Source organism: Molothrus aeneus, chromosome 3, assembly GCF_037042795.1.
Source record: "Molothrus aeneus isolate 106 chromosome 3, BPBGC_Maene_1.0, whole genome shotgun sequence".
Taxonomy (NCBI): Eukaryota; Metazoa; Chordata; class Aves; order Passeriformes; family Icteridae; genus Molothrus; species Molothrus aeneus.
The window spans coordinates 51851950-51868302 of NC_089648.1; the positions used below are offsets into that span (position 1 = coordinate 51851950).

General features: G+C 40.6%; 1 protein-coding gene across 2 annotated transcripts in view; it reads right to left on the reverse strand.

The window, feature by feature from the left end:
* TULP4 (TUB like protein 4) overlaps positions 1-16353 on the reverse strand; it is a 149227-nt gene that overhangs the window by 12265 nt on the left and 120609 nt on the right. For both annotated transcript variants that reach the window (XM_066546915.1, XM_066546914.1), the window contains exons 8-13: positions 10383-10607; positions 7928-8162; positions 7293-7437; positions 6284-6428; positions 4938-5031; positions 3454-3597 (exon numbers count right to left, since the gene is read on the reverse strand). In XM_066546915.1, the coding sequence (XP_066403012.1) occupies positions 3454-3597; positions 4938-5031; positions 6284-6428; positions 7293-7437; positions 7928-8162; positions 10383-10607 (988 nt within the window). The remainder of the gene's footprint in view (positions 1-3453; positions 3598-4937; positions 5032-6283; positions 6429-7292; positions 7438-7927; positions 8163-10382; positions 10608-16353) is intronic.

Consider the following 16353-nt stretch of genomic DNA (forward strand, 5'->3'; position numbering starts at 1 on the left):
ACCGCCGCCCGGCCTCCGCTCCCGCCCAGCAAACCTCCCCTGCCGTGGCCAGGCCTGGGCCGGGGCCTGCCCCAGTCACAGAGGGGCCTGTCAAACTGTTTGCTACCTGTAGGGACTCTGCTGCTACCTGTTCCCAAACCGGTGGATCAGACCTCAGTGGAAACACGTCTCCAGCCTGTCTCCCGTGACTCCCATCGCACAAGAGCTACTTGTACCAGCTGGTGACCAGCTTTAAAGCCACTTCTTGGGAGTGACACTTCAGAGGTCAAGTTGGGAGCATGCTTTCAGCCTACACCAGGATCCCATGGGCTATCGTGATATCACTTAGCATTCAGTCATCATCAGGTTTTAACTGCTTCTGCTCAAATCAGTAAAAGTTTTGCTAAATCAGGACTCACTAGTTTTCAGGGAGGGACTTTCAATAGTAAATACAACAAATCAACAAACAACTGCAACAAAGCAAACAAGCAAATAAACAAAAGAAGTGGAGGCTAAGAAAGTTGAAGACCTGCACTGAAGACACTGTATAATATCTAATATAAGGTTCCTAGACTCACTGAGCTGGGGAGAACTGGAGAACACAGACAATCGTGGGCAAAAGCTGAGTATAGTGGGTGACAAACCTACCAGCCATGCAAAAGCAAGGAAGCTGAAACAGAGAGAGGGGAATATGATAGAATGAAATGCAGACAAAACTTAGAATAAGTTGTCAGATTTGTAAGGAGAAAATGTGAGGAAATAGATGGGAAGCCAAGAAGATTCAGGAAGTGGATACTGTAGTCAGGGCAACTGCAGCATTAATGTTTGGACAGGTTGCAATCAGAAATGTATAAAGAAGCATATGCATATGAGGAAAAATTTCACACATGTGGTGGCATTGAAAAAGGGAAAATGTGGCAAGAAGAAATTCGCATGATTTTGAGCAGAAGAGTGAAGAGTGCTCAATTGTTTGCAGTTCCTTTTGCAAAAAGTGATGATTCCAATAGGAACTACCACTGAAAAGCTAGAGCAGGAAAATGAAGACACTGGATCCAAGTAGAGATGCAGTAGTCAAAAAGGAACAAAACAGAATAAAGAGGGAAAACAGTAAATACTATATTAGAACTTCCAAGAATATTGCAAGTTCTTTATTTTTATTAAACTTCCTGTAAAAAACCCCACAGAAAATGGTGAGTGAGTTGTATCAGTAAGTTTGTGGAAGGAAAAGAGACCAAGGATCTAGTGTCATATCCAATTTTTATCCAGTTCTATATCCATATTTAAGTGTGCCAAATTCTGTGGAGACCTCTGATTTGCAAGACCAGATCATGTAAGAGATCCATTAGTCAGGACCCCTCCAAACACTGCCCAGTTCCTAATTAATTTCTAATTAAAATTCAGGTAATCTACCTATGCCCTATGATTACATTTTCGGTAACATCAGGCTTTTACCAGCATCAGTCATGAACGTGGGAGGGGTGTACAGACAGCACTGTGGCTGGACTGGCAAATACTTATGGTAGTTCACTTCATTCCTTTAGAGGAAGACCAAGAGCCAAACTTAAGTGACCCCAAGGCAGTTCTGTGGTTCTGTGCTTGGCTGGCAGGCCATACTTTCACCCTGATGCCTGCAGGCTTAGCAATTTAGCTGCCAGAGCCTGAGGTTTAATTTTTAGCTTGGCTTGAGCAGCCCCAAATGTTGCTGTCATTTTACCTTATCCAACAAAATACCATTTGTTGTGGGTGTTGCTTATTACTCCTGAGTGTTTAAATCCAACGTTTTCTTCATTTCTCCAATGGTTTTTAATTGATTAGTTTGCATACTTTGTAAGTGAAATCAATTCACTGTGCATTTGTCTTGCCAAATCTTTAGTGACCACATTAAAAAACACCTGTCCCAAGTGTATCTCACTATGAACATTACACTGCCCAAGAGCAGCTTTCTACCATGTTTTTTTAAATCTATCAGGTAATCATTATTTACCCTGCAATACTTTTTCCTTTAGTAGATGGTACTTTCTTCCTTTTTGTGCAGGCTTTAGAAAGGATATCCCCAAAAACATTTTTGAAGATTTAAGTGGCCACCATTTACTAACTCAAAAATACATTTTCAGAAGAAACTAGAAAAAATGAACAAGAGGAAGGCTGTTAGAAGGACAGGGTAGTATAATTCTTATATAGCCTTCTCAAAGAGCTGTTACAAGAGTCTCTAATAATTTTCTCTCTGTTTATGTACCTGCAATTATAAGCACCATTTCATCTGTTAGTGCCGATTCAACCCAATTTTCAGGAAGAGATGTGAAAACTTTGTATTAACTTCTTTCTTTTCTATTTAGTTTTTATATTACTTTCTGACAGTTTGGACTGTGTTTCATAATAGCGAATGTTGGGTGCTTCCTATTAATAATATATATACGGTCACCCATGTCTCTACTATTTTCTTCAGACACTACAGGTGAGTATCACGTAGACAGAAATTAAGCAGGACAAGTCCCCCAGATTGTGAAAAAAATGGGCTTAATTTGAAACATACAAGTATTTCTTTAGAAGTCCAGAGGACTATTCTGATGCTTGGGTCAGACAAAAGCTTTGCCACTGTCAGCAGTTGAAACCCTGGTCTGAAATAATGAGAACATTTCCATTTATTTCAGTAGATTTTAGCACTGTTCTTAATTGCTTTGCAGTGCTCACACTCCTTCCTTTTTAAAGGGTACTGGCATGACAGCAACTTCCATAGTTCCAAAAAACCTGTGACCGGGCAACAGGAATCCCTCAGTCATATGAAAATTCTGAAAATGTATTAATTTATCTTATTTTCTGTTTGTTAATTTTATTGGCATGACGACTTTGTTTTGATTGGAGGAGGTCTTGAGTACTTCCAGTCCTTTCCCCTCCCACATCACATCACCTGCACCCAAACCTTCCCTGCACTGCTTAAATCTTCACCTCAGTGAAGTGAAAAATTCTTCCTGATCCTGCTTTGTTTGTCGACTACTTTACTACTTCAGACTCTTAGTAGTGATAAAAGCACAAATGCGCATTTATCACTTCTCAAAGGGTGGCTGAGTTTTATGGGAACCTGCTCTCCAACGCAAGCTCCTATCAGCTTTGATGCCATCAGGTATCAAGAACAGCCTGTCTGGATTTCCAACAGATTACAATTCTGTCCTATCAAGATGCAGAATGCAAGGCTTCAGTCTGTGGAGAATTCCCTAGTGAACTAAGATGAATTAGCAGACAACTAATTTCCCAATGAACTTGAAACTAAGGAGCTCTTTATGGATTATATTTTCCACACATCATAGAAAACAATGCCCATAATACATATTTAGCCTTATTCTAACTCAGTTCTACAGAACCCCATCAGACTAAAGGATTTTGATTTGTGTGTTTACCAGAGGGGACCATGACACAACCGACCTGACCTCCATCTAACTTAACCCAAAACATGGCAGCCCACCAGCTCCTCCTTACCTGGTAAATCATCTTCGTCTTCGCTGAAAACATTTGGATTAAAGACAGGCATGTTAATGTAGTCCATTGAAATCTTCCGCACTTCTGGGAGATATATTGTCATTTGCCTGGGCTGCAGATGTAGCAGACTGGTTTTATATATTACTAGAGAAAGAACATAAGAAACAAAGAAGTTCGTTACACAGATAGCATGTAAAGCCAAGGAAGAAGCAATTCAAAGCAGACAGAAGGGCTATGAATATTGTTATGTACTGTACACATGTTCATGAGCGAGCCATTATTTGTCAAATCACTATCTAACACTTTGCATAAATGAGATAAAAAAGACTGTTGCTTTCAGCTATTTCTCTTTAAATGGAAGCAACATCTCTGTAATTAAATAATTAATTACTTCATCTTGTATTCACATCTATTTTTATGGAAGGAAAAGACTTTTTTCCATTCTACTTTTGAAACTTTTCACCACAGGATTCTACCAATTTACAGGGGAAAACTGGAAAGCTCTCAGGAAGGAAATCTGCTGACGGTTACCACATACAAAGAAATCCCACTGGGCTCAGGAAATCCCTGGGAACCAAACCATTGGAGACTGGGAGAACATTTGAAAGAAGTATCACTATCCATTTACTCTACATTTAAATCCTTCCCTATCTGCCACCGGCAGTGAGAGAATTAGAATGACCTGTGGTCATTCAACTGCTGATAGCAGTCCATATAGCCACAAAAGCTATCCACCTAATTCTGCACCCAGGGCACCTTTATGTACTCCTGACCCAACTACATAATGCAACATGGGACAAAATAAGTGTTTTAAAGAGCTCATTAAACTGCTAGACTTGTGTTAATATTTCAGTTCAGAGCTCAGTTCTGCAGTGTGGTACCCTGTTTTTTACCCAGCCTTCTTCCTTCCCAACAGGACTATTGGGCAGAACTGGCCTCCCCAGAAAAAGGCTGATAATAGACAACTGCTGTTTTTAATGATGGCTACCAGATTACTGATGCTCCAGCAGGAGAACCATGTGATGAGGCTCTGCACTGACTTGAAGAATCTTGAGCATGAGGCCATAATAGCTTTTTCATATAACTTGTAGCTAAATAATTATAAAAATCTGACTTTTAAAAATACTTCTATGGCAGTAACTTAAAACCTATTATTTCTATAGTCCTCTTGCAAAACCCTTTTTTTATTTGTGTGGGTTTTGTTCCAATAAACTGTAAAAATAGAGGTCTGGGCTCAAATGTTGATTTACTGTCTTATTACAAGTGAGATTTTTAGCATTTTATTGATAGCTCCTTATTGTATTTATAGATTTTAATCTTCTTTAGTTACAGTGAATTTAATAAAATCTAACTCCCACTGTCCACAGAAAATAAGTGCTTTGTTAAGGAAGCCTTTTGATCAGTTACAAAAAAATCTCATGGTGTAAGTTTCTTGTTTGTTAGAAAGAAATTGACATGCAAAAAACCCAACAGTTTACTTTTACCTGCACCAAGGTTAGTTGGTAGGAAAGCAGCCAAACCCACAATTTTAAATTTGGTTCCCCAGATATTAGATGTGACCTGAGCAAGGTAGTTGTGCTGCAAAACAAAAACAAGATCATTTTTATCCAATAAAATCGGTATCAAGCTCTAATAAAAAACTGCAGAGCAATCAAGCTATTGCAAGTGATAATGCAATTTCAGTCTATCTTGTTTTTATTGTATTGAAACAGCCTAAAGTGCCTATGTAGCAACAGTTTTATCCAGTCATTAAGAAGACTCATTCTGATATCTTAACACCATCAGAAATGATGTATGCATCAGCCACAGGGTGATTAGAGCTATTGAAGATCTGAGCAACACTTAGTGGAGAATGCCTGTTTAGTGAGAACAGGTCTGTTTTCTGGCACTTACTGCTCCTGCCCAGCAGGACCACGGCTATTCTGTATTTCAGAGTGATACACCCTGCCCGTTGGTTCTATGCTCATGAATCACTTTATAGAACAATAAACAAGACAGAAATTAATTACTCATAACAACAAACATATATTCCCCTGGAGCTCCTAAAGCAACTTCCCAAACCACTGTTGCCATGGTACACATATTTATGGGTCTGAAAGACCAACAGATTTTTCTCAAAGGCCAGGAGTTATGCTGCTAGTATCAGGAGCAGGATCTAAGCCTCAGGTCTTCTGCTCTACTCAGAGGGTTTTTGGTCCTAGCTTCGTGTAGCTGTTTAGAATTTTTCATAAAAAGGAAAAACAAGAGAGCAGAAAAAACCAAGCCAAACAAAAGAAAATTACAATAACACAGGCTGTTATTAATGAAATATACAACCTAGACAGTTCTACAGCCTGCTAAGTTTCATTTACCCAGAGGACATGAATACCATGAAGAGAACAAAGTGGTAATTCCTTTCCTTCCTTCCAATTAAGACTGTTTCATGTTAATTATGAACCAGACCATGTGGTCCTCTGAAGCAAACATTTCCCTATCTCTGCAATCCCTAGCAAAGCAGAGAATCATGGTGGCATTAAGATGGGTCTGAAAAACTGATGAAGTGTTTTCACATACACTTTCAAAAAGCCAACAACATCACGTAGAATAAAGCATCTCACATGGATTCACGCTGACAAAAGTAACTGGTCCTGGTACTTGCCAAACACCACCTCATACTCTACTGGCACTTTCAAACATTAGTACTGAACTGGAAGATGCAATTCTCTAGTTCTATCTACTTATTGTAATATAATGCAAACTTTCATTGCTGGTCATTTGATCTCTACCACAATATGCTGCCTCATGAAAAAAAATGCATTTGAATCAGGTATGGTAACAATGTGCACAATACCTGAGTAATATCTTCTAAAGGAAACTCTCTTCGTGTCAGGCTTGGAGAACCAATAGAGGGTTTCCTTATTGGTAACCGTGGTGATCTTGAGATCTCCTGTGCAGCTCGTGACATCTTTGGAGATTTGCGAGCTTCTATATTGATTCTGCAGGTAAAGCAATACTTGGAATCAACAATAGGCAGGCTAAAATGCACAAAACTCATGTCTTTGAACGGAAATCTGTAAGAAGACAACTGGTAGGATGTCCTCAAAATGACTAATAAAGACTGTAGAGCCTACAGGATGGAGAATTATGGGTCAAATTTGAAGACCTGATACACTTGCAGTAACTCATGCTAGATGCTTTCTAATTAATCTAACAAAGCTTCCAGCAGCTCTGCCAGATAAAATTTGTCTTCCACTAATCCCAAAAAGATGTAGAGATGAATGATCTCAGCTCTGCAGACTTTGAGCAAAGTCTCAAGAAATGAGAACATGACACCTCAGCTGACAGATTTTCACATTAGTATATACAGCAAACCAAAGGCTCCAGAAATGTTGTCAGTGTTCCTACCCTAAGCCAAAAGTTATTTCTACCTCCCACTATACAAGGCAGAGTCAAGAATACCAGCTCAAGCACCTAAAGAGTTCACTGGCAGAAATGTAACAAACAAAAGTACAAAACAGTCTGTTGGAAGGACAAAATATATTCCATGGAGGCAAGAGAGAAAGAAAAGGAAAGGTGGGAGAGTTTATAAAATCTTTCTTTGAGACTGCCTGGGGAGAAATTGTGCTCTATTGTTTCCCATTACATTTTGTCCCAGAAATCTTCCCCTAAGTCCAGCTCTATGCCAGTCTCTGAGATCACCCCAGAACTGCACATTGCAGAGGATCCCAATCTTACAGAGAATTCCTATGTGCCCATAGGAGTTTACTTTTCATTTTACAAGGTGTCAAGAGAGAGAAGGAGAGGCAGGGAGGAAGAGAGGCCACTTGAGGAAAAAGAAGAACTATCCAAGAGGTTATTACCTGGGGAGTTTAGGTGATTTGCTAGCTCGACTGATTTTTGGAGATTTCTTTGCTGCCCAGTCATCGCTGAGTTCGATATCGCTGGAGTCAGAGCAGTTGCAGCTGTCAATCACAGTGGAAATCAAGCTGTTTCCATAGATTTCATCTATCAAGACAGGCCCCAGAAAATTTAGGTGCTGCTTCAGAAAACTGGTATAAATTATAACTCTCAGTCATCAGAAGCATAAACCCGATCCACAGGCAGCAGTTGAAATAAAACTTTGCAGAGGAAAATTAAATGTTCTCCACTCTGCCTTCCAACTCCAAATTTCCAATAGTTTGAACTCAAGTGAACATTATTCAGAGGGATGAATGGCATTCAACTGACTTCGAAATTGAGACTAAAGAATATTTTCTGCTAATTAGCAATCTATATTCCTTTACTCAGAATACAAGAAGTTCTCTTCTGTGAAACCGAAGGCAGCAGGGTATAATTTCAGAAGCTTCTAGGTCACGCTAAAGATTTTTTTCACATCAGAAAAAAATATCAGATGCCACCATCCATGCTGCACGTATGTATTTTTTAAAACTCCTGAGGATTTAGCATCCAAAGTGTTGCTAAATCATTTTTACACAGAGCAACAACTGAATTGTACCTGCTTTTCCGTCTGTTTTAGGATCCATGATGACAAACTCCGGCCGCAGCTTGCTGATCCGACGTCCTTTCAGGATGGGCACCAGCCCCCCAAGGTATTCCAAGTACAGTGTGTAACAGGGACCCCCGACCTCTGGGTCATCCTCCGTCCGCTTCATGGTGCAGTGCAGCCGCTCATTCCCAGCTGTTGGGTAGCTGACAAAATCTCTCATATTGTTTGGGTCTGGGATTGGAGGCTTCATTCAACAGCGGAAGGAAAGAGAAAGTTTTCCAGTATTGGTTGGGGTTCTTTTCTGTGGTGACTTAATCCCAACACAACTAACTGAACTTGAACCCAGCTCTAATTTGGCAGGTGAAGATTAGTATAGGTTACTTCATGAGTTATGCAGGACGCACATGCAAGATGGAATGGCTGTGTGTTATTTAGTTAGATCAAAAGCAGTTGTATACAGAAAATAAAAACTAAAACTAGTTACATCAAAAAGGAAGGTTGAACCTGTGGGTCAGAGCACTGAATGAGACAACAAACCTGTCATCAAGTTCCAGCTCTTATCAGAAACTTCTTTTTGAACTTGAGTAATGTGGTCAAGTCAAGTATCAGAGTATCTTGTCTCCTGCAGGCCCTGGAAGTGCACCTGGACACTCAGATCCCATTCCTGGTTAGTACTGGTACATGCTATGCCACTATGCTACAATGCTGTCAACTCTAGAAGAAGCTTGTACTTTTTATATCACTTCCAAGCACATGTCCCATCCTAGCTGAGGGCCTATTTGTGTCCCATGTACAGAAATACAAACACAAAGCTTGGATTACTTTTCCCTGCTTGCCTGGACACTGTATTAATCCATGAAAAACTCAATCCTAAAACAGTAGGACTGCTTTTGTCTAGGACAATATAGCCTGTATGACACGAATACTATTAATGTGTGTAAGTCAACAGAGTTTCTTTCAAAATGAAAGTATAAGGAAAAAAAGGTAGGAAAAAAATAGGCTTCCTTAACCTGGCAAATGGATATAGGCTGAGGAGTGACCTGTAATGTGGTCTGCAAGCTGGAGGGGGAAGAGGAATATTTGCAGGGAAAAGGGTGCCTTGCCTAGCACTGAAGGCATGGCTGACAACATAGGTTCAGTGGGTGACTGGGATGAGCCAGGGTAAAGCATAAGTGCTGATGAGGCTCCAGAAACAGCCATGAAACAGGACAGGCATGTGGCTTCTGGAAACCCTGCTCCCACCTCTCAGCTATGCAGCACCACAACCGCTTTGCATCGTTGCATCTCCACTAGGAGGTGACACAAGGACTGCTGGCAATGATGTGTCCCTGCACTGCCCTCTGACCCCCACCAGGGCTCCCAGCCAACTGCTGCCTTCATCCAGCCCATCCCCTCCTCTTCCCTGCCTGCCCTGACAGCCAGGAATTGACACTGATGCTCTAGAGAAGAGTGGCTCTGGAACAACATGGGAAGCATCCTGGGGAGAACCTCGGATGGAAAGAACTAGAAAGAACTGGAGACTTCTGGCTTGGTAAATGCTCTGCATCTTTGGAGATCCAGGAGTTATGGTTACAGCAAGGCATTTATATTGTTCTTTGACAAATGAAATTATTTACAGTTGCACAAACTGCCCTGATTAGCAGAACCCAAATGGAACCATACTGAATTATTATTTTGTAGGCATAATTTTTTCTCATTTAAGCTGGGTCAGCCCCACTGATTTCAAATTAGTTGTTCTAGCTCTGCATTGTTTTAACGAGGACCTCTGGATGAAGAGGACTGGTGTAATACGTACACAAAAAATCACAAAAATGTAAGTTTGAATGCCAAGCATTTACCAGCTAATGCTCTGGTTTATAGGCTGTGATAAACAGCTTAGAAATCCCAAGATGTTCTGAGGGCCAAACTATGAAACAAACAGGTTGTGCAGAAACCATGAAACAAACAGGTTGTGCAGATGATTCTGCTGGTGGTACAGGAAAAGGTGTGATACCTAGCTCATTATTCCATAGCACTGTTGGAGCAGTAAGATTAGCAGAACTCAGTGTTAGTAGAAATGTTTGGGCAGCCCCAGGTCTTAAGCCTAACCTTCCTGGGACTATAAGCACTCCTGTGACATGTAGAGGGGGTACACTTTTACCCCTGTGAATCCCTCCTATAACCGTGACAGAGCATTATCACCAGCGTGAGCTTCTTCAGAAGTCTTTGTGAGTCACCAGCATATTTTACCCTTGTTACATACTTGGAAAGGCCATCTCCATGGAATAATGCAGATCAGCATGTGTGAGCTTCCTTTCAGATTTTTAATAGGAACCAAATGCATCAGTGGGGTCTTGAAGAGGATGCGAAAGCTTTTAAAATTATAAGATCTTATCATTTAGCCATTGCCACTTAGGAGCACCGTGGAGGGGGCAGATCTAGCAACACTTCCCTCTTCACAAGGCACCCATTTCTTTCTTTTTACCTTGATTGTTGGTATGAAGGCAGTGGTGAGGTACGAGCAGAGCCGAGGGGGTAGGGTCAGCTTGCTGATGTCCTTGTCATCCCGCAGGCAGCTGGCGATGGTCTGCTGGCACAGCAGCTGCAGGCTGGAGACCCTGTGCTCCACTCTGACCACGTACAGCGCGGGCCCAGAGGCCATCAGCAGGCGGGAATCCCTGTGACCCCAACAGATGGAGATGATGGGACGCTGCATGAAGAGCAAAAGGATACAACTTCAAAAGATTTTGTGCAAAAGAGCTTTTTCCAAGATGGCTGTGCAAGAAGTGATCACATGAATTCACACCGATCACATTACCCTAAAGTCTTCCAGAAACTTCAAGTGCCCACCACTGCCCCTAGAAGTAGAATATGAACAACTCAAATTGTAGGAAAGACATTCTGTGCTGTTCTTGTGAACCACCAAAGGCCTCCTGAAGATAAAGGAAAGCCCCATATCTCCTTTGAGGAAGACACCAAGGTTGTCACTATGGAGATGTGATGAAGGAGAGAAAGTTAAGAGATATAGACTCTAGCTGGCTCACAGAATGACATGGCTCCTTGGTCACCCACTGAGAACTTTGTTTCCTTCCTATAACTAATGGGCAGAGAATGTGTATGTTAAGTGAATGTAAGTATCTTAGAAAAGAATAAAAGCAACATGTTGCTCTAATAAATCTCTCTTGCACCCTTCTGATGGAGTCGTGGTACTTTGTACTGTGTCGTGCTCTATAATGACATCAAATCATCAAAAACAGCAGCTGATGTTTATTCAGTGCTTTTTACTCAGGATGCTTAAACTCTTCACACAAGGAATCAGCTACCAAATTAAGTACCTAGATAGGTTTAAGTGACTTTAAAGACACAGGGTGTTGAGAAGTAGGATCTTTTGATGGCCAATCCAAATGGTTTATTCAGTCATCTAATCAGTCTTCACCCATTGGTAACAGCTCGTATTTTACATCTGAAAAGTTAAATGATATGCCTGGAGACACTTAAAAAACAAGTGGACAAAACCCAACCAGCTTTCTTGTTTTGTGCCAAGTCTTCTGCTGTAGTGTCTCTTTTGAACTATTCCCGGAGGAACTGAATTGTGAAAGAGCACCAGAAATGCAACAGAGAATGGCCTTTTGTCTTCTACTTGTCTACACTCAGAAATGTCCAAATCATGACAGTAAAACCAGAAGGAGTCAGGGCCAACTGATACAAAATGTCACAATGTGGAACAGAGTAACAATGAACAAACACTGCTGCTTAGAACGTTTATTTCCTGCTTGCAAGGAGCTCCCTAAACTTCACTTCTAAATCCCATACTTTTTTGTAAAGTACCAGTCCGTTGTGACCTCCTCCAGCCTTATCATCATTACTTTTGCCCTTAAGTGTTACTTGCATCCACCTGTCATCTCTTGCTTTCTGTGTTACAAAGCTCCTGTATTTGCTTATATACACACACCCTGTGGTATTTCAATCCCATCTGCTACCTCTGTGCAAATAAACAACACAAAGTAAAGATGAAGCTCTAACTCCATGAAGAATGCTATACAGCAGGTTGTCATCAACTACAAAAGATTTACTCCTTTCTGTGAAGGTCTTCCTTGTTTTCACCATCTGTGACACTCAAAAGTTTAAGCAAACATGTTTTTCATCTAAATAATGAACTGTATTTATTGAAAAGTCAGGGTATATTTGGAATATCTTTTCACAAGACACATCAAACAAGAAGACAGGGTCAAGACAGCAGCAATAAGAGCTTTTATTCACTCCTCTATTAGCAGGATGGTCCCAGGTAGCAGGGTTAGATCAACCCAGAGGTTACTCACCTGGTCTGGGGAAAAAGCCTCCCTTCCATTTACAAATTCAAGATGCTTAGAGGCAAGAAACTGGGAAAAGATTGGTTTATGTGACTGATATGAAGCAAAATGCAGCTGGAACAGCACTATACCAACATTTAAGCATTGGATGAAAAACCTAAGAGATCTTCCCTGCTATGTCAACTTATCCTAGATTTAAATTTCGAGGAAAATACTGATTTTAAAGTAGGAGGAATGAAGGAATTTCTTTTTAATTACATCTAGGCAATACCACACACACACCTCCAGGAAGGCACAAATCTTCAGGCTGACTGATACGCAAATAGAAAGAAGCAACATGCGCACCTTGTGATTTTCAGAGTAATTGCTGAATGCATTTTGTAGTGGAGAACTTCAAAAGAATTGAGAAATCCTTTGTGTGCCATCAATAATTCTACATGGTTTGCCATAACCATAATCTGTGGGATACAGCCTTGCATTTGGGGAGAGGCCACATGAGGTATCCCCTACTGATTGGTATTTTCATGATTTGTGAGTGTGGCTCGGCCCTCACACTGTCTGGCAGCAATGAGACAGTTCAAGCTGTTTACCAAATAAATGCAACTGAAAAGGCACTGGCAAAATGTAGGTACCTGCCACATCTACTACAGGACAGCCTGAGAAAGCACAGTAGAAGTGACCCTGATTTTCCCCAAGAGCTGAATCCCAGCATGGACAGCACTATCTACCTGATCATTACTGTGGGATCCAAACTGCATCCTGCTGTTCACTTTGCATCAGCTACAGCTTACCTACAAACACAGTGAGGGGACAAACAAGTATGTGACTTGGCACACAAATGTTTATTTATTGGATAGACTTTAATAGCAGAAGAGAAGTTGAATATCCCAGCTATCATAATCCCAATACAGCACACCCAGACCCGATGTCTCATATTGCAGCTATTATAACCCAAAACATCACACCCAGGTAGGACATTCTTCATCCAAACAGAGTCAAATAAAAACCACCTCTTTCCTCAGGTTACTGCTGCACTCATAGAGCACCAGAGGTGCAGACAGTAGCAGTGCAGGAACCTTTGCAATCTAAAACACTTTCTCAAGGGAAAGGTTTTTCAGAAGCTTTGAAATGCAGGGTAGGACCTCTGGCAACACAGCACTGTGGAGCTCTGAGGAGCAGAAAGTCAGAAGTTGAAAACTTCACCACTGTTTCCCTACAGGCAACCATAATTCAGTCACCTTCTAAACTTCTCAATGTATGATGCTCCTATATTCTGCTTATGAATGTATATGCAAACAATATGTGAGTGGGTGGATGATTAAACAAACCCACACACAATACCTACATGAGCTGTACTGTTTGTAAATCATGACATTTCTACTCTTCCATTTGTACAATTAGTTTCCCCACATACCTCATTATGTTTTAATATTTTCAACCTCAACAAAGGGCAATTGCACCACACCACCAGACATACCTTGCCTTCCTTTCTCTGAAATGGTCAGACCCTTGGTGCACCTCCAGCCCAGTGGTCAGCAACATTTAATTTACAGTGAAGGGCTAAGACTTCAGATGAGCTTCAAGGAAAATTAGCCTGTCATTACAGGCTTGGAGAAATAAAAGATCGCCCAAATGCCAGATCTGACCTGACCTTTAAAGTACTGCTCCAATAATATTTTTCAATAACTATGCTTCCCAGTCTTTCCCTTGCTGGACAAGAGATATGAATCAATTACTGCAGCAAGTCAGTTATGAGCTGGCCACAGCTTTCTTTTCAAACTCTACTGAGAAAAAGCAATTGACCTCCAGCATCCAACATAAAAGTATTGTTCCTCATAAAGCTTCCACTTTTTTGCACTTGTTTTAGCAAAACAAGGAAGGACAAAAGTTGTTGTACACAAATTGTTGTTGTATCCACCTGTTAAAAAATGAACAAGCAGATTCTAGGACAGAAGAATTTTATTTTTCATGTTTGCACAGTCGGGGTTTTTTTTCTGCTAGGAATGAAGAAATGCAGCTACCAATATAACATGAGAATTTCTAATCTCACTTTGCATATAAAAATATCATCAGGTTGTGAAAAATCTCAGCATAAACTGTAAATACCTGAATGAATTCCAGGATTTAAATACCAACATGTAGCTCTATGACAATTATATATTAGAAAATACTGGCTAAAGCACAAGAAAAAAAATGCTTTATCAGGAGAAATACTGACTGAAAACACATCTCACCAAGTGACTAACAAGGAGCTCTTTTGCCATTTCTTTCTAAGTGGGCTTGAAAGTGAGCTACAGCTACTCAAATCTACTAATTCCTGCATGTTCTTCTAAGGGGAATCAACATCCCACCTCAGCTGGGATGTTGATTCCCCTTAGAAGAGCATGCAGGAATGGATATTCCCACTCAAAGTCCTGTGGTTGCTTCTTATGAGTCACCCTACTGTATCTATTACAGGAGAGAACATAATAGATATACATCCTATCACTTGTATGCAGTTCAGGCAATGAAAACACTGTTTTAGCTGATTCTTGCTGCCTGCCTTGAGCTCAGAAATCCTGAGCCATGGGGTCTGCCTGCTGCTTGAACTAATCCCTTGTTTGTTAGCACTGGGACTCCCACTGGTAATGAAGTAAAAATAGTATTCCAGGGCAGAAAGCCCAGGAACTAGCAGGACTTTTCTCAGGAGGAAGAACACAGCTGCGAAACAGTATCCAGTGAATGGCATGTGTAAGTAGGTTGCCTGCTTGCTCTCACTCCAGACTGCTGATGCAGAGATGCACATTCTTCCCTCTCAGAGACAAGCTGAAAGGTGCAATGGCTGCAGTGACCACCTGGCTCTTGTGCACACCTCTGTGCTGCCACAGCGTTCATGGATGGTGTGGGAAAGCAACTCCTTCATTCTTCTGCTCCTCATATTTACAGTGGGAAAAATATTAACTGCTAAGAATTGATGGTGACAAATGATGAGAAATCTGCCACTGCTGTGGCCTGATATGATTTTTGATGTCATAAACTCTTATTTGATTTGCAGCTGTTTCTTATACCCTCTCTACTTCTACAGTATCTTTTAAGAAGTCAATACAACAAGATTCCATTTTAACAGAAAGAGTTGCTGAGAAAAGTGTCTTCAATTTCCAGTGCTGATCAAAATCCATTTGTGCAGCAGAGATGATCCTGTGCCTATATAAAGAACACCAAGGTCCTTATTGATGTACTAAAGCATGTTTCACCAGTTAGTTCTAAACTGTTGCTTTTTCTTCCTGTAGGAAAATAAACTCTTCTTGAAGCTTTGTTGTCATCCTATAACAACTAAATAAAATTGATTTTAGGCAATATAAATGAAAGGCAACATTAATTCAGATGCAACAAACCTGAAAACTCTGTGTGAAATAAATGAAGAAAAGTAAGCAAGGTCTACCCAGCTGAATAACATAAAAAAGCAGCCTCTTCTTTCAGAACCTTTTGATCTGAATTAAACCTAAAATTGCACCTTCCTTCTCTAGCCTTTACAGAACTACCAGGTTTCTGCAGGATCATATAATCTTCAATCTATTCATTTAGATGCTGGGACATTTCCAGCAGAGAAGCAGTCTGTGAAATGCTGACAGCAGCAGGTCTATAGCAAGCTGGTTTTCTTCTCAAAGACTTCTGGAAACTTATTCCATAAAAATTTAGTCTTTGGTACATCACCTTGAATTTGGTTTAAAAATATTACACAGATAAACATGGGTTTTTTACATTTAATTTTGTTGTCTATACCACATGTGAAGCTTAGCTCCCTCTCATCCTCCTTCACTGCACTCGAGATGTAATCTGTACTCACATCAGCTACACATTGATATAAAACCTTAAAGTCATGTAAATTTACTGTAGAATTAAAGGTGTATGGAGGAGATCTGCATTGTAGCTTCTAAATCAGTGCTCTTGTTCCCCTGGTCCTCTCTGGGGCATATTAAAAAGTCATAAAACCTGAAGAAGGGACCAAATATAAGCCACAAGACTGAACCGTTACAAAGAAAAAAATCACAAGTTTGTTAAAGTTGGCAGTTAGATGATGTTGAAGAGATCCTGTAGGAGACTCCTGTTCAAAGTTCAGGATATAGGAAGATATGAAGCATCTGTTTCCAATCAGAAGTGACAGCA